Source organism: Thamnophis elegans, chromosome 4 (genome assembly GCF_009769535.1).
Source record: "Thamnophis elegans isolate rThaEle1 chromosome 4, rThaEle1.pri, whole genome shotgun sequence".
NCBI classification, from domain to species: Eukaryota; Metazoa; Chordata; class Lepidosauria; order Squamata; family Colubridae; genus Thamnophis; species Thamnophis elegans.
Window position 1 is genome coordinate 125,289,473 of NC_045544.1, and position 18,928 is coordinate 125,308,400.

General features: G+C 43.4%; 1 protein-coding gene across 1 annotated transcript in view; it reads right to left on the minus strand.

Moving 5' to 3' along the window:
• Positions 1 to 638: 638 nt before the first annotated feature.
• The window catches only part of CASTOR2 (cytosolic arginine sensor for mTORC1 subunit 2), a 107,855-nt gene continuing 89,565 nt past the window's right edge, over positions 639 to 18,928 (minus strand). Inside the window, exons 4-9 of the mRNA XM_032216855.1 lie at positions 17,621 to 17,753; positions 15,754 to 15,877; positions 13,925 to 14,035; positions 12,992 to 13,074; positions 4,520 to 4,614; positions 639 to 929 (exon numbers count right to left, since the gene is read on the minus strand). Of these exons, the coding sequence (XP_032072746.1) occupies positions 864 to 929; positions 4,520 to 4,614; positions 12,992 to 13,074; positions 13,925 to 14,035; positions 15,754 to 15,877; positions 17,621 to 17,753 (612 nt within the window). The 3' untranslated portion in view covers positions 639 to 863. The remainder of the gene's footprint in view (positions 930 to 4,519; positions 4,615 to 12,991; positions 13,075 to 13,924; positions 14,036 to 15,753; positions 15,878 to 17,620; positions 17,754 to 18,928) is intronic.

Consider the following 18,928-nt stretch of genomic DNA (forward strand, 5'->3'; position numbering starts at 1 on the left):
ATGAAGCTTAATCAGGACTCAGCAACCTTTCAATGAGACGGATCTAATCACTCGTGATAGCAGGAACATACACGCACACGCACACATACACAAAGAGGTGGGTTTTGGCATTGTCACCTGAACTCTCAAGGAGATCTTATGAAATCCTGCTAGATTTGGCCATGGCAATTGCAATGTTTTGAGGGCCGTTTTGAGTTTTGTGGGCACCAACAAGGCATGCCCCAGGCCGGAGGGTATCCGTAAAAGCTTGTGGCCGATTCCTGGAAAGCCACGTCGGTTGAGAAGTTAGGAAGGCTGAAGTCCAACACATTCACAAGTCTGGATTGAAAAAATGCTACTTCCTGTTCCAGTCATTTCTGGGTATGTTGACCCAAGCCGGCTAGCAAGAAGATCTCCAAACAACATGAAACACGCTGCTTTTTTTTCTTTTCCTGATCAAATGGCACCACCAGCAATTCCAGGTTCGCATTTTCAGTGAGAATGCAACTGTGGCATATGCCAACTACACCAACCAAAGGAAAAAAAAACAAAAACAAATAGCATAATAGTGACATTTCGCTTTCAGAACGCAATGTCAAAAAACCTTCACAGTGCTTTAATCCCAAAGATTCTTTCTTCATCTCCTCCCTGCTTATATATATTTATTACTATTTTGTAAAAAGCTACTGGGAGTCAATTTGCCTATGCAATAGTCTTTTGTTTCATCACTTCTTCGTGGCATGGCAATATTTCTCCCGTGCTCTCTTTGGAGTAAAAAAGAAAAAAAAAAAGAAAGAAAGAACCACCCACCCCATTGCTAGGAAATACTGAGAAGAATTCTTTGTTTTAAAATACACCTAGGTCCCATTCAGGGGGAAAAAAAATTAATATTTTTCAGGTTGACTGACTTGGAGTGCATTGATAACACCGTTGATATTTTCTTCTGGAACCTATGAGAGGGAAAAACAAACAAAGAAAGATCAGAGGTTGGATAGCAATAACATTTAGGCTTATATACTGCCCCATTGTGCTTTTCAGAATTCCCTGGGTGGTTTACAATGTAAGCAATATTTGCCTACTGCCCCCAACAATCGGGGTCCTCATTTTACCAACCTTGGAAAGATGGAAGGCTGAGCCAGTCAGGATCAAACTCCTGGCTATTTGCCTGCAATATAGCACTTTAACTAGTGGTGGGATTCCAAATCTTTTCCTACCAGTTCTACGAGAGTGCGCTTTCCGCGCGCAGCACTGAAACACTGCCCTTAGTGTCAGCGCTGCTGAGCTGAGCTGTTTTTTTAGCTCAGCGAGGCACGGCAATCCACTCTACTGCAAATCAGATGAGCTAAAAAAACAAGGGAATATAGGACAGGGAACCACAGGGGCGGGGCCAACCACAGTTGGTATTTGCCGGTTCTCCGAACTACTCAAAATTTCCGCTACCGCTTCGCTCGAACCGGTCCAAACCGGCTGAATACCATTTCTGACCACTGAGCCACCAGGGATCATTTCTCCTGATCAAATTCAGCCTACCAGTGTGTTCAAACTCTGCTGTTCTAGGTCCCAACCAGCAGTGGGAGCTCTAAGATGGCTCCCTGTTATAACATGTTATAACAAACTTTGCATTTGTGTAGTACCTTCTTGCCTGCATTTTGCAGAGCAGAGATAGCCACCTTGTTCTGATGGGACATTTGGTGTGTGGATGATAGTTCTGGTCCACATCTTTTGGATTGTATTGTATTAGGTTAGGTTTATTTTTCTAGTATGCTGTAGATAGCAATAGCAATAGCAGTTAGACTTATATACCGCTTCATAGGGCTTTCAGCATATCGCCCCCACAATCTGGGTCCTCATTTTACCCACCTCGGAAGGATGGAAGGCTGAGTCAACCCTAAGCCGGTGAGATTTGAACAGCCGATCTGCAGAACTGCAGTCAGCTGAAGTAGCCTGCAGTGCTGCATTTAACCACTGCGCCACCTCGGCTCTTCTTAGATCAGTACTTCTCAGTCTTAGCCATTTTAAGATGAGTGGACATCATCTGCCAGAATTCCCCAGCCAGCATAGAATTCTGGGAGTTGAAGTCCACTCATCTCAAATTGACTAAGGTTGAGAAACACTGATTTAGACCACCAATAGATTGTCCGCAGAGGAAAAAGAAAATGAAGAAACCTCACCCTCTGCTCACCTCTGATCTGAAGCTCCCTTATATTTTCATTGGAGTGTGGGAAGTTAAGCACTACAGGTCCTCAATTTACAACAGCTCATTTAGTGACCAGAGTTACAATAGCACTGAAAAAAGTGACTTACGACCATTTTTCACACAACCATAGCTGCATCCCCATGGACATGTGATCAACAGTCAAACCTTGGCAACTGACTCATATTTATGACATTTCCTGGGGTCATATGACCATTTTGCAACCTTCTGACAAAACAAAATCAATGGGGAAGCCAGATACACTTAACAACTGAGTTACCGACTTAACAACCACAGTGAATCACTTAACAACTGTGGCAGGAAAAGTCACAAAATGGGGCAAAATTCACTTTAACAATTATGTTGCTCAACAACAGAAATTCTGGGCTCAGTTGTGGTCATAAGTCATAAGTCAAGGACCAGCTGTATGATGCCATGAACCAATCCCTTGGAAATAAAGTAAGTGCGACAGATTCACACGTCTCCCATTAACATTTCACAATTTTTCTTCTTCTTCCCTTTGGAAGGTACACAAGTTACTTTTTATTAAGCCGAAGGGAAATGATCAAAACCAAAAGTGGAATAAGGATTTATGTCAGGGTTTTCCCACATCAGAAAATGCAGCAGGTCTGAAGGCCCCATGTAAAAGGTGGCTTCCAAGCCTGAGAATTTGGTGTTGCACTAGCAGAAAAGTAATTTACGTGGAGACAAGGGCTACCTTAGTTTTCTCCCTTGACTCAACAAATTCCCCACCTGGAGCTTATTTATGGATAGATGAGCATTAGTAAGGTGAGAGCCTCACCTGAAGAGGTAGGGCCAGATGTAGACGTTATCACATGAGTGAGAAATAGGTCAGTGTGTTAGTTTTGAGATAGGAGTGGATGGGCTTATCTCACTGCTATGGTTAATGTTCAAGGAAAGTAAACCCAACTGATCTAATCATTTGACCTTCGCTATCTGAGATCATGTTGACTTTCTGCTCTTAAATACACACCACAGCTTCCAAGCTGGAAAAAGAAGGTGATGCTAATAGCAAAGAGACAGGGGGGGAAAAGGAGGTGCAGTTTTGACTTTTCTGCTCAAGCTTTTAACGGGTTAAAAGTCAGGAGGGGGAAAGGCGCTTAATGCCTTGTTAACAGGAAAAATAATGGACATCCCGTGAGAATTGAAGAGGGTGTGTTGGTAAGGGCAGAAATATACAGTGCCTGGCTTGAAAAGCTAGATGGTCCAGGCGTGGTGTCAAACAGAAGAGAAAAACTGTTGAGAATTTGTGTAATTCTCAACACCTCCCCATAATGATCAGGTAAAAAAGGGTAAGCAAATAGATTTTGGCATTGAAACTTGTTGGAAGTGAATTTGCACACTTCACCCTCGTGAGATTTTTGCTGGATGAATGTGAGGTGGGCAAAATTTGGTTTCAGTTGATTCTTCCCTGAGGGGAAAATATTTTATATTTCTTATTCTTATATTTCTAAAGTATGCAGCATGGTGGAGGGTCATTCTAGGACAGAGGTCTTCAAACTTGGCAACTTTAAGACTTGTGGACTTTAACTCCCAGAATTCTCCAGCCAGCATAGGGGGGAGATTGCACTTTTAAAGAAAATGGCAATCAATACAAAATGGAAAGTCATCCCTACTGACAAGGGGAATTTTGAAAGGTTTCAAACCTTCAGCTAAATGCAGGAGGGAATTTTGTTAGGTAGATTTCCTCTATAATCCCCATACAAATAAGCAATACAATGTCCTTCAGAATCTTGTACTTTTTATAAGAAAGACTAGCTGATAACCCGGCATTGCCTGGGTATTTATCATAATCCTGTATTAGACAGAAAAAGCCCTGATTTCGGCAACAATTAAATCAGTTGCAAATGTTTCCCCTGTGCCCCCAGAACCGTCAAGAAAAGTGATACCACCTTAATTTCTAATGTTGGATTTTCCCCCTTACCAGAGGGAGCCCCCCTTGTGGAGTACTGTGAAGCTGTTACCTTAATTTCTAATATTGGATTTTCCCCCTTACCAGAGGGAGCCCCCTTGTGGAGTACTGTGAAGCTGTTACCATGGCGAATCCACTGCACTGCACAATTGAAGCCATTTTATGGCAGTACGGTAGAAGCCATTGTAAGACACAACAGGCTGTAATTTAGCAGAACACACACCCTAAGGGGTGTTAGGGGTTTCTTATCCCCACAGCATTTGTTTCCAGAGGGTAAGTCATCTGTGTACCAAGTTTGGTTGAAATTGCTCGAGGGAGGGAGGGAGGGAGGGAGAGAGAGAGAAAGAGAAAGAGAGAGGGGGGGGGGGAGAGAGAGAGAGAAGCATAGACATTATTCATCTCAATCAACTCACCAGTGCATGATCAAACTTAAAAGTACTGATGTAATAGGCAGGGATGTCTGCGGCAGCTAAAGGCTCAGAGATCTGAGCCACGATTCCACACTCATCTGGGGAGAAGAAAAAGCGCATTACAACTTCACAATGGCAAAAAGAGAAGTTTGGATGTAGTTCTCCAAGACCCCAAATTAATTTACAGCAGCACCGTCAACTCTGAAGCTGACTAGATGATGGCCATCTTACTATTCTACTGGGGTTTCAGTGCTGACACAGACTGGAGTTGAGGGATAGGGAGGGGAGTACAGAGATAGCTGGGGTGCTATAACCAAAAGAACATTCTTTCCCCTGGGAACCAAGGTCATGTGTGCAGGTGGTTGGGAGGTAGAGACTAAGGTCATCCCACGTCTGGACTGTGTGCTGATTAGACCATGTGACTGATGCCTCTGGGGAATTGAAAAACTTTTACTTTTAATTAGGGGGGAAACCGGCGGGAACTTTTAGATCTGGTTTTCACCAGCATCTTGCCAATATGACATGCTCTAATAAAATGTTCTTTGAGGAGACCTCATGCCTCAAAGTTCTTTTGTTCGGGGAGGCGTTAGCTGGAATCCTGACAAATACTCTGCATAGTGGCCTATTCACATTATTCAGAAACCTCTGCTTAGTTTATGAATCAGAAACCCCTTTAAGTGTTGCAATAGACATTTCAGCAACGCTCCTCTGTCCCCTAGACCAGGGGGCCCCAACCCCCCGGTCCGTGGCCTGGTGCCTGAAACCGGTCCACACAAACAAGTGAAGCCCCTTTGCGGCATGCAGGCAGCATGCAAAACCACGCCCGCAGCAGTCAGTGGAAAAACCTCCCTCCACGGAACCATCCGTGGTACCCAAAAGATTGGGAGCTGCTGTCCTAGACCTTGTGAAATTTCAAAGCTCATCGAGCAGGAGTGTCAAACTCAAGGCCTGGAGCCCAGAACCAGCCCGCGGGGTATTGAGATCTGGCCCGCGGGACCGCATTGGAAACAGCGAAGGACTGGCCCACGGTGCTTCTGCCAGTGAAAACAGGCTCCTGAGCTCCATTTTCGGCTGCCACGGCCTCCTGCAACCCTCTGTCAGTGAAAACGGAGCTCCAAGCTCTGTTTTCACTGGCAAAAGGTTGCAGGAGGCCGGGGCAGCCGAAAATGGAGCTTGGAAGCCCGTTTTCACTGACAGAGCACTCAGGCCACCACAAGCGCCCCCAAGAGGAGTGACCTTGAGCAGGCCATGCCCACCCTGGCTCCACCACCCCAGTCCCCCGAGGTCAAACACAACACTGATGCAGCCTTCAATGAAAGTTTGACACCCCTGTCATAGAGTCTATAGAAGACACATCTGCCAGGCAGTTCCACCACAAAACCGCGCTCGACTAAACCGCGTTGCTGATGTCATCAACAGGGCTACAACAGCGTGGAGACAGAAGCATGCTGTAAACCCTAACCCTAAAATTAACCCCTAAACCTAAACCTAACCCCCCAAAACCTAATCCTAATCCTAATCCTAACCTTAACCCTTAACCTAACCCTAAACCTAACCCTTACCTTAAGTTAAATTTGCTTGCTTTCAAAGCGCTATTTAAAGCGCCCTTCTTTCTCCGCGCTGGCTGTTGTCGCCCTATTGATGACGTCAGCGACGCGGTTTAATCGGGCGCGGCTTAGTCGAGCTCGGTTTTGACGGGTCACGCTGCCAGGCAAAACTAGTGAAATCTTGCCAGACATTCCACCTCCACCCACCACCATTTTTTTTTATTTCAGAGCTTTACAAAGGGCCACTTTTAGGTGCATTGTTGGTAAATCAAATTTTAAAACAGAAGCACGCGTTTGTTTCAATCTGCATAGGCCCACATTTTCACTTGTCCTAAGGAGGATGCCAAATATAACAAACGGATATAAATAGTGGCATGTGTTTTATCATTTCTACCAGGCCATTATTAGTTTAGTGGCAGGATGGGAAGTTGCCTTTGGACTATGGTAGCAATTCTTTTTTGGTCCCTCTGGGATATGCCGGAAAAATAAAACAAAATGGTGGACAGTTGCAGCAGCAGCTTGCCTGTTTCATAAAAATGGAATGATGGAAGACACTAAGAAGTGGCTGCTAAAATCAGCCCTGTAGCAGGAGACAGAAAGAGCTGTCCTTCCCTGCCTGTCTTTCTGAAGCTACAGCCCTTCAAGGCAATAAGGATAAGAGGTGAATAATACATTCCAAGAGATATTTACTGTATTTTTCAGAGTATAAGATGCACTAAGATTTTGAACAGGTAAATTTTTTTAAAAAAAGATTTTGCACTCTGCAGACCTCCCAAAAACGGCCCGCTTTTTTGCGAAAATGGGCCCGTTTTATTTTTCTTCCAAAAAAGGGCATGAATTGCCTTTAGGCGGCTTGTAGAGTGCTCCTGGGGGCTGGGGCAAAATTGAGCAAAAAAACGCTCCATTTTTTGGTCATTTCTACCCTCCCCAGCCCACAGGAACACTTTGCAAGGTTCCTAAAGGCTCTGCACGGCCATTTTGGTGAAGTGGGCAGTTTCTGGAGGCAAAAAAATGCTGTATTCAGTGTATAAGACGCACCCAGATTTTCAGCCTCTTTTTTGAGGGAAAAAGGTGTCTTATACTCCGAAAAATACGGTAGTTTAGTCCTACTTATCATGTGGACACAGATATATGTAAGGTGATTTAGTCGGAGGTGGGGGGGTTTGCATAGTTCTGCAACTATTTTTAGAGCGAGAATTAGGATTTAAATCTTCAGAACTTGTTTGTTTGCTGATTTTGCAACAAAGCAAAGCCAATCCATCTGCATGACGTGCCTCAGGGAGGAGCACCTCTCAGCGAGCAAGGATTAGAGGAACTGCAGTCCAAAATGCTAGAAAATAGTGGGCTAAAAATGAAACATGGATGGATGTGATTCAGTTAACTGGTATATGCTATTTCAGTCTCCACTTTTCCCCAAGGTGTTATAGATATACCGAAGCTACAATTCTCTATATTCAGAGCATCTAACAGTGGCCGGATTATTTTACTGACTTTCTATTTATGGAAAACGGTCACAAGCAATAGTAAAAATGTGAAAGCCTCATTAATATTAATACTTTTGTGCAGGGGGGGGGATTGAAAATGTCAGCAACTGGTTCTCTGCCTGGTTGCTGGGTGGATGTGGCCATGGTGGGCGTGGCCTACTCGGCCTCCTGCACCATGGCGGGGTGTGGGTGTGTTTTTGCCCTCCCCAGGCTCTGGAGGCTTTCCTTGAACCTCCAGGAGGGCAAAAATGACCTCCTGCAGACTCTGGAGGCTGGAAACTGACCCATTTCCGGACTTCCGGGACGCTCGTTTTGCACCCTCCCGGAGCCTCCGCGTGGGCCCTGCACTTACCTGGCATGATGAACGGGCCATGTGGAGACTCCTGGGAGGGGGAGGGGCAGCCACTCCTTGTCACTACTGGTTGGCTGAACCAGATGTAAAATTAACATCCGGTTCACCCGAACCAGCTGAATCCCACCCCTGCTTTTGCGTCGGAAGCACCAATGTGCTTCTGTGATGAAAGGATTTGCCGGTGACACCATCGTTGCCCAGGGGATGCCCAGTTGGAGGCTCCTTCCATGTCCCTACAAAGTTTCCCACTGAAGTGGTATGCATTAATCTCCTGGCATGCTTGCAAACTGCTGAGTCAGTGGAAGGTGGAGCATGTGGCAAGAGCTCACCCTGCCCTGCGGCAGCAACGGGTCCTGAACATGAGGCTGCCAATTGTCAGCACAGCGTTCTAACCTTGTGAGGCCACTGCTCTCCTTTGGAAAGCCTTATTATCATTGCACCAATGGCCAATTTACTCTGACACTCTCACAGAGGCCTTCTCCTCTCCACTGCTGAAAGAAGTCTCAGATTTATGAGACTTTCCTTCCTTCCCAGCTCCTCCGAAACAAAGGCAGCCAGGTGAATAGAATGGAATAGAATAGAATAACAGAGTTGGAAGGGACCATGGAGGTGTTCTAGTCCAACCCTCTCCTTAGGCAGGAAACCCTACACCACGTCAGACAAATGGTTATCCAATCTCTTCTTAAAAACTTCCAGTGTTGGAGCATTCACCACTTCTGGAGGCAAGTTGTTCCACTGATTAATTGTTCTAACTGTCAGGAGTGTATATTAGAAGACACTGCGGAGATTGTAGCAGTGACAATATCACTGCCTAAAAAAAATATCTTACTTTCCTCTAACTGATCCTGTAAGTTGGCCTGCAAGAAGAATTAATGGTAGCTGTCATGTAAAACTAATGGGCCAAATCTGCCTTCTTTTTCTTCCTGTCTCTGAAAAAGGGATGTTTTAGGAAGGTCATCCATTCCTTGCTCTGAGCTCTTGTCCTTCTCATACTGGCATTTCTTTGGCCTCAAAGCATTTGTGAATGCAATACAATACAATACAATACAATAGCAGAGTTGAAAGGAACCTTGGAGGTCTTCTAGTCCAACCCCCTGCCTAGGCAGGAAACCCTATACCGTTTCAGACAAATGGCTATCCAACATCTTCTTAAAAACTTCCAGTGTTGGAGCATTCACAACTTCTGGAGGCAAGCTGTTCCACTGATTAATTGTTCTAACTGTCAGGAAATTTCTCCTCAGTTCTAAGTTGCTTCTCTCCTTGATTAGTTTCCACCCATTGCTTCTTGTTCTACCATCAGGTGCCTTGGAGAATAGTTTGACTCCCTCTTCTTTGTGGCAATCCCTGAGAAATTGGAACACTGCTAGTGTTCTTCCCTAGTCCTTCTTTCTATTAAACCAGACATCCCCAGTTCCTGCAACCGTTCTTCATATGTTTTAGTCTCCAGTCCCCTAATCATCTTTGTTGCACTTCTCTGCACTCTTTCTAGGGTCTCCACATCTTTTCTACATTGTGGTGACCAAAACTAAATGCAGTATTCCAAGTGTGGCCTTACCAAGGCATTATAAAGTGGTATTAACACTTCACTTGATCTTGATTCTATCCCTCTGTTTATGCAGCCTAGAACTGTGTTGGCTTTTTTTGGCAGCTGCTGCACACGGCTAGCTCATATTTAAATGGTTGTCCACTAGGACTCCAAGATCCCTTTCACAGTTACTACTGTTGAGCAAGGTACCACCTATACTGTACCTGTGCATTTCGTTTTTCTTGCCTGTGTAGAACCTTACTCTTTTCACCATTCAATTTCATTTTATTAGATAGTGCCCAATGTTCACGTTTGTCAAGATCCTTCTGTATCTTGAGCCTATCTTCTGGAGTGTTGGCTATTCCTGCCAGCTTGGTGTCATCTGCAGATTTGATGAGTTCCCCATTTATTCCCTCATCCAAATCATTGATGAAGATGTTGAAGAGTACTGGGCCCAAAACAGAGCCTTGGGGTACTCCACTGCCTACTTCCCTCCATGAAGATGCAGTTCCATTGAGGACTACACGTTGAGTGCGGTTGGTCAGCCAGTTACGAATCCATCTGGTGGTGATGCTGTCTAACCCACATTCTTCTACTTTATCTAGTAGTAGGTTATGGTCTACCTTATCAAATGCCTTACTGAAGTCCAAGTAAACTATATCGATGGCATTCCTCTGGTCCACTAATTTTGTCACATTATCAAAGAATGCAATAAGATTAGTCTGGCATGCAGGGGAGAGCAGTTAAAACAAGGCATAAACAACCATGTAGGCTACAAATTACATAATCTTTATTGCAAGGAGAAGGTAAAGAACGGCTGAGAGAATAGGGGAAGCCTGCAGACTTAATAATGAGGGATTTAATACTGTTAAAAATTCTTCGGAGGCAAAATAACAGAGGAAGCTGAGATGCAGAATAAAACTTTAGATAATAGGGAGCAGGCCACAATCAGGGCCAGACCTAACCTATCATTAGACAGAGTGAGATGACTGCCTCAAGCAGCAGACACCAAAATGTGGATTCAATGTACTTATTCAGACATCCTCAGCATATGGAACCGTATATCATATATCTTACCTTTTTTGCCCAGACACTAAAAATGTCTTTGACTGGGCCTGGTTGCAAGGATCTAAGACAGGGGTGTCAAACTCCATTTCATTGAGGGCCGCATCAGGGTTGTGTTTGAATTTGGGGGGCTGGGGTGGAGGGGCCAGGGTGGGCATTGCCAGCTCAACGTCACTCTTGCCTGTAGTGGCCTGAGCACTCTGCCAGTGAAAATGGGCTCCCGAGCTCCGTTTTTGGCTGCCACAGCCTTCTGCAACCCTCTGCCAGTGAAAATGGAGCTCAGGAGCCCATTTTCGCTGGCAGAAGCACCGCGAGTCAGTCCTTCTCTGTTTCCAGAGTGGCCTCACGGACCAGATCTAAGTACCCCGTGAGCCGGATCTGGCCCCCGGGCCTTGAGTTTGACACTCCTAGTCTATGACAATTTGCCATGATCAATTCCTCACAGCCAACTTGCTGTGGGACAAGAGTTACATTAATATCGAAGAAATGGTGGAATCGAATCATTAAAGAAAGAATGCCAAAGGAGGGACAGAATGAAACGTAAATGACATAAATCAAAATGATTTTTAAATTTATTTTAAATAATTAAATTGAATTGTTAAAAAGTCCCCCATGGCAAGAAGGCCCATTGTCCCATTCTGGGTTGCAACAGCTGCTCCCAGCTGTGTAGAAGTCATCTGGAATTAGGTTCTCCAGGGACATTGTTCAGGAAGAAGAGTCAGCCCATTTATCCCTCTGGCCTCTCTATGTCGGTAGTCCTCGACTTATGACCGCAACCGAGCACAAAATTTCTGTTGCTAACTGTTAAGTGAATTTTGCTCTGTTTTACGACCTTTCTTGTCACAGTTGTTAATTAAATCTCTGCAGTTATTAAGTTGGTAACACGGTTGTTAAATGAATCTGGCTTCGCCACTGACTTTGCTTATCAGAAGGTTGCAAAGGTTGACTGCATGACCCTGGAATACTGTAACCGTAATGGTCATAAGTGTGAAAAATGGTCATAAGTCACTTTTTTCAGTGACATTGTTACTTCAAATACACTGTTGTAAGCTGAGGACTACCAGTATGACCTGAGATGACAGTTATGAAGCATATAAGGTACAATGCTGTTCACTCTGTGTAATCACTGTGTATTCAACTGAGTTGGCAGGAAATCAAATTTATATGTGAGCCCCTCCAGCACACTGTTCAAAGATCAGTGTGGCTCTTAGCCTGGAAAAGGGTAACTTAATCCTAAAACAATGCTCAAATCCCAAAGAGATCTGGATTCAACCACCCTTTGGCCATGAAGCTCTCTGAGTCACCTTTCCCCCCCCAAAATAAGACCCAACTGGAAAATAACCCCTAGCATTATTTTTCAGGATGTTCGTAATTTAAGCCCTACCACCAAAATAAGCCCCAGTTAAGATCATCAACCAGACGGATACATCTACTATTGTATTCCCCCGAAAACAAGATCTAACCAAAAATAAGCCCTAATGCATCTTTTGGAGCAAAAATTAATATAAGACCCAGTCTGATTTTCAGGGAAACATGATACTTTCCTATAATTTGAAATGATTTGGTAACAGAACTGCCAATCAAAACGCATTAACACAGAGTACTTCCCTCTCCCCCCCCCATTTATATTTTTGGGGAGGTGGGAATTAAGGGGAGAGAGATTTGTGCGGGTTGGAGGGAAGGTCAGATTCCGAGCTTAAGAAAACGTTCATCTCTCTGAGCGACATTAGATAAATTTGCAACTCTTAAAATGATTTAATAAAGTTAATGTTTAAACGAGGGATCCAATTAACCAAGTGACTGTGCAATTTTATACTTTTCCCAAGTTCTGCCTTCTCAAGTTACCACAGATGTATTTGGAGAAAATATGGAGAAAAAAGAACCTCTAAAGAAGGGAAGGGCATGATGATGACATCAAAACCATTAAAACTCTTGTGTCTGTCTGTCTGTCTATTTGTTTGTAGCCTTTGACTAAGCAAAATGGAGTATCACAGAGCAACCATTTTTAATCAACATATCTCAAATGTTCTCACTTACAGAATGCATCCAAAATTCAAGAGCCATGACTCATGTTGGATTGAAAGTTGCAAACTTCATCATTTCTAATGCTCCCTGCCAGGTTCCTATAAGGAAAATTAATGGAGGGGGGGGGGGGGAAGCTGGCAAGAAGTTGGAAATCATGCCTGCTCCCACTGATTTTTGCCTGCCCATCATTTTATGACTGTGTCGCTTAGCAAAGGTCCCAATGACTGCCATTAAGCAAGGACTACCTGTAATACTTTCAGAATAATGATTCCTTAACATCAGCTTGGAGGGCCAGTTAGCAACAAGGGCAGATAATCTTCCCAGAGGGATGCACTTTTTGACATTATTGGATGGGTATCAGTAATAAGTTTTTTTTAAAAAAAACCCACAACAACTGCAAAAGGAGCAGAGGGGTTTCTCCTGATCCAGATGGGACAACAGAGAAAGGCAGCGGCCCACCAGTATGATGTAACATACCAAAGCCGAGAGGTTGCCCTCCAATGCGAACCATCTTCCAGAGTTCTCCTGATGCGCTTGTAAACAACAGATTAGTAGGAAACCTAAACAGAGAAACAGACATAGAGAAAATAGCAGAAAAAAAAGAGGTGTCAAAACAATATATATAAATATACAACCAATTCTAACAATCAATTCTGAATCAATAATTCAGTGGTAGCTGAGGGATTTCTACACACATCTATCTTTATCTATTTATCACTTATTGTCTGTCATCCATCTATCTATCCATCCATCCATCCATCCATCCATCCATCCATCCATCCATCCATCCATCTCTATTTATCTATCTATCTATCTATCTATCTATCTATCTATCTATCTATCTATCTATCTATCTATCTATCTATCTATCTATCATCCTCTTTTTGAAAGGATTGTTTGGTTTAGCCTAGTAAGAGGCAATCTTTATGGACTGGGAGTATAACTGGAATTTTGAGCCTATCTCAGGCTGCCAAGAGAAACTTGTCTTTTTGTAAAATGGCTGTCTTGGTGGGGGCATGGCTAGTTATGAAACATCCATTTATCCGAAGGTGGAGGAGCTCCTCAGAATACTCTCTATCTCACTCCAATCAATCAAATATTTATTACAGTTATAAATCAACATATATCCTACTCTAGGGAAACCTAAACACATTCTTGAAGATAAGTGTGATTCTAAAGACTAGCATATTGACTCTGCAGCAGCATCCATCTTTCTATCTGATTTTTTAAAAATAAAAGACCAAGAGAGTTATGGAGGCATCAAAAGAAATTCCTGTAAAAAAAATGGTAATCTGAGGTTAGACCAAGAACCTCTTAATTATTCTGGGATTTTTTTCAGTCCCTTCTCGACAATGCACATAAAGACATCCAAAATCTTGACAAGTATTTCAGATTTGTTTCAGCTCTTACCTTTTCTGCGTCTGTACATCCATCACCAAAGAAATGTATCCCTCAATAAGAGAAAATGAGAAAAAACGAATGTGTTCAGAATCTTCATTGCTTGCCACTAAATCTTTTACTCTGGAGTAAAGACAAGAGGCAAAGAGAAGTGTAGTTAGGGCCCATTCAGCTTACGCAAAGTTTACTGGAAATGGACTGTGGGTTGTCAAATTACTGTTCCTAGTTATTATGGTTTGGAGATATATTATATTGGACTTTTTTCTCAGTGTCATAGAAAGTTGAGAGGAGTTTTTCTAAGCATCATTTCTCAAATTGTGAATCTGCAGCCACCACTGGATTTCAGCATTGCCTAGAAGGGTCCTATTGGTTCCTAGATAGCAGTTGAGAGAAGACAGTCTAGGCCAGAGGTGTCAAACTCGCTTCGTCATGGCGTGTCACGCAATATATCACAATTCCCCCCTCCCACTTTGCTAAACCGGATATGGCTGTGGCCAGCGTGTGCGCATCTGGCCTGTGAGCCATGAGTTTGACAGCCCTGCTCTAGGCAAATGGCCTGAAGATGTGATATCTAAAATAATAAAAATATTATTCTTTACTTGAATTTAAACTTAAAACATTGTCCTCACAAAATTAGATGAGTGCAATCTTTCAGTAATAATTATTCGATGCTCCAGCCTTCTTACTAGTAAGAGCCATTCAAGGATTTTTAACCTTTTCAACGATATCCCAGAATTAAGAAGTCTGAGAACCTATTTTCTGGACCACATTCCCTTGGTATTCTCAATCATTCTGGTCATAGTTGTTTCTTGGCTTTTTTCCTTTGAAAAAGTTTTGCTTCTCATCCGGGGTGGGTTCCTGCCAGTTCTAACCTCTTCTATAAAAGAGGTTCCACAAATCTACAGTGCCGTTTAGAACGGGTTCCAGCTCCCTCCCCATCATCAAGATGAAGAGCGAGAGGAGGAATTCTGGGAGTTGAAGTCCACAAGTCTTAAACCCGGGGGGGGGGGGTTCTAAAGGGTTAGGGGTGCAAGGGTCTTGTAACTTGACAGCTTTTAAGACTTGTGTGCTTCAAATGCCAGAGTTTCTGAGCCAACATTTTGGTTGCTAAGCCAAGAGCGTTGTTAAGTGAGTTTCACCACATTTTACAAGTTGGCCACGCCTACCCGGTCACATGGCCAGCAAGCCACTCCCACAAAGCAGGCCACACCTACAGAAGAGGTTCTAAAAATTTTTTGAAACCCACCACTGTTCTCATCCAACAATACTGGTGAGGAATGGAAGTGTTCAGCAGTCCCAAAAAGATTCCAGACCCATTTATAATCTGATTCAGGTGACCCTGAGGATACAGATAAACCCCCATGTTTGCTCATCAATCCAATAAAACAATTTGTTGAAATGTAATTGGGCAAGTACAGGTAATTAAAGTGGGAGACGGGGAAAGGGGAAAAGTTAACCATATGCTTTGGGCGCGAAAACTCAGACCCGGCTTTCTTACGCTGCAACCAATTTGCCTTAGTAAAGCATACTTTCTTTCCTAAGAGCCTGACTTGAGACAGCTGACCGAATCTGAGTAACATGGTTAACGTATTGCAGCTTTATATGAAAAACAAAAACATGTAGCTGTGCCTTCCCTCTGAAGGGGTTGGATAACAACACTTTCTGGCTGGGGATGACTGGAGCTGTAGTCCAAGAGGCACCAGGGCCAAGGGAAGGCTGGTTTACTTTGAGGACATATTTACTGAGGAAAGATCTAACTTTATCTCATTGCTATGAGAAATATTCTTAATGGGATTAAGATAAGCAAGTTTAGAATAGAAAATAACCCAGTCTGAACATACCCATTGGAGTAAAACATGACATCCATAAGGAGTGTAGCAACAGAGGGAAGGGTATCAGGGTCCAGGCTGGTGACACAGAACATGTTACTCGGACTGGAAAGGGGGTGGATGACAGGCCTTTGCACTGAAAGAAAAGGGAGAGAGAGACAGAAAGGCTGAAAGCATAATGAAAATAAAACTGCAGTATGGATTCCACCTTTCTAGCAGCACTAGAAATACAATAATGCAAATATTTTTTTACAGAGACAAAACTAACATGACAGCAAACATTTGCTTGGCATGCCAGTTTTCTACATGCAACACAATGGTATTCAACTATCCCCATATCCTGCAGTTGCAAGATTAATGGCAGATTGCATGCAATGGCAACTTGTTTGTAATGCCAAAGATTGCTACCTTATGTGCCAAAGGAAAGCATCTTGAGGACTATAGGTCAGATGTATCTACTACAGGTAGTTGTTGACTTACAACCATAACTATGATCTCCTGCTCTATTTTTCAGTGTATGGATTGAGAAACAAGTTTGTCCTTGAAAAACCCTGTACAGGCCTATCAGCCCTTTCACCATCATTGCTATTGATAGTGGTAATAAAAAAGGTAGAATGTTGAGGAACATTTCTGAGTTGCAGAATTCATTATCCGCTCATTTCTTCGACATGCCCCAACAAGAAGAAAACAAATGACACCCTTCCAAAATAGGAACACTAATTCTGCATCACTTTGGAGGCAAGAGAAAGGAAGAGTGCTAAGAAGCTCTTTAAAAAGATAGCTGAAAAGTGGAACAGGAATGGGGAAAAAAAACCATGTTCCTCTAGGCTACACCTATATTCCAGGTTGGAATGACACAAACTTCAGTAAGGCATTTGATAAAGTAGATCATAACCTGCTTCTAGATAAAGTAGAAAAATGTGGGTTAGACAGCATCACCACTAGATGGATTCGTAATTGGCTGACCAACTGCACTCAACGTGTAGTCCTCAATGGAACTGCATCTACATGGAGGGAAGTATGCAGTGGAATACCCCAAGGCTCTGTTTTAGGCCCGGTACTCTTCAACATCTTCATCAATGATTTGGATGAGGGGATAAATGGGGGACTCATCAAATTTGCAGATGACACCAAGCTGGCAGGAATAGCCAACGCTCCAGAAGATAGGCTAAAGATACAGAAGGATTTTGACAAACTTGAACATTGGGCACTATCTAATAAAATGAAATTCAATTGTGAAAAGAGTAAGGTTCTACATTTAGGCAAGAACAACAAAATGCCCAGGTACAGTATAGGTGGTACCTTGCTCAACAGTAGTAACTATGAGAGGGATCTTAGAGTCCTAGTGGACAACCATTTAAATATGAGCCAGCAGTGTGCAGCTGCTGTCCAAAAAGCCAACACAGTTCTGGGCTGCATAAACAGAGGGATAGAATCAAGATCACGTGAAGTGTTAATTCCACTTTATAATGCCTTGGTAAGGCCACACTTGGAATACTGGATTTAGTTTTGGTCGACATGATGTAAAAAAGATGTTGAGACTCTTAGTGCAGAGAATAGCAACAAAGATGATTAGGGAACTGGAAGATAAAACATGTAAAGAATGGTTTCTGGAACTGGGTATGTCTAGTTTGATGAAAAGAAGGACTAGAGCTGACATGAAAGCAGTGTTCCAATATCTCAAGGGTTGCCACAAAGAAGAGGGAGTCAAACTGAATTTCTCAGAGGGAAGATGTTGAAAACCAAGGATTCTTAGGCACCTATAAAGGTGTTTGAAATATATTCTCTCTCCTTAGGCAATCAGCTTTTGTGGGTTGGATGAGAAAAGAAGCATTAGCCCTGAAGTGGGATAGCTGAAGGAGGCAAGGGAGTTCTTTACCCAGTTTTGGTTTCATAAATCCGTTGGTTATCCCAAGGTTATCGGCTGCCACAGTCTCCCCATTCACGACTCTGAGGATGGTGAACTCAGAAGCCAGGGTGTGAGTGACAAAGGCCAGGTCCCTCTCGCGTACCTGAGGAGAAAAAAAAAATTAAAATCTCCTGAGGGGAACGAACATCATGTCAACTTTCAGGAATTTAACTCTTCCTCAATGGAATCAATTGATCTGGCATAGGAGCTGGGAGTTCTTATAGATCACAAACATTTGCACTTTGTGAAAGCTACCACCAAACTGGGCCATGTTTGTATTCCAGGTTTATTGCCCTGTTCCTATCTTTTTTTTTAAATTATCATGGGTGGGTTGACATAAGATGCTCAACTCTTAGCTCTTCTTTAAAAAAATACAGTTGCTGCCTTCACACAGTATGTATGCTATGCCTGAATAATTACAAATATTGAACTATGCCTCTTCTTTGGGTCTCTTGCAATGTTTGACTGATCAGGTAAGACTTCTAAACTATTGATGAACTATTCTGCATTGAAGTAAGCGTTCAGCATTCTGAACTTCACAAATGACAATTAAGTAGGCCTTTCTCTAAAGCACTTCACGTGCCTTATTCACTATTACTTAGCAACCAAACCTTTCCTGTATTATTAAATTCCTTAAACCCGCTGTTCCAATTTTGCAATTGGTCAATGGATATTAAGCAAGAAATTGTTGAATACACATATGATAATTATTTATTTGTTTGTCTTGTCTTGTATGCCGCCCACTCCCGGAGGACTCCGGGCGGCTCACAAAAGACAAGGGAAAGGGGGGAACGAGACAAAGATGACATATTAAAAACAAAACCAACATTCACAATTTCTGTGGAGGTAGATGCTTCTCAGCTCCCCCCAGCCTGCTGGAACAGCCAGGACTTGGTGGCTTTGCGGAAGGCCAGGAGGGTAGTAAGGATCCGGATCTCAACAGGGAGCTCATTCCAGAGGGCCGGAGCTGCAACAGAGAAGGCTCTCCCCCGGGGAGTCGCCAGCCAACATTGGCTGGCAGATGGAATCCGGAGGAGACCCAACCTGTGCGATCTAATTGGTCTGAGAGAGGTAATCGGCAGGAGGCGGTCTCTCAGGTACCCATGTCCGATGCCATGTAGGGCTTTATAGGTAGCGACCAGCACCTTGAAGTGGATTCGGAGACTAATAGGTAGCCAGTACAGCTCGCGGAGGATAGGTGTAACATGGGTGTACCTTGGTGCACCCACAATCGCTCGCGTGGCTGCATTCTGGACTAATTGGAGTCTTCGAACACTC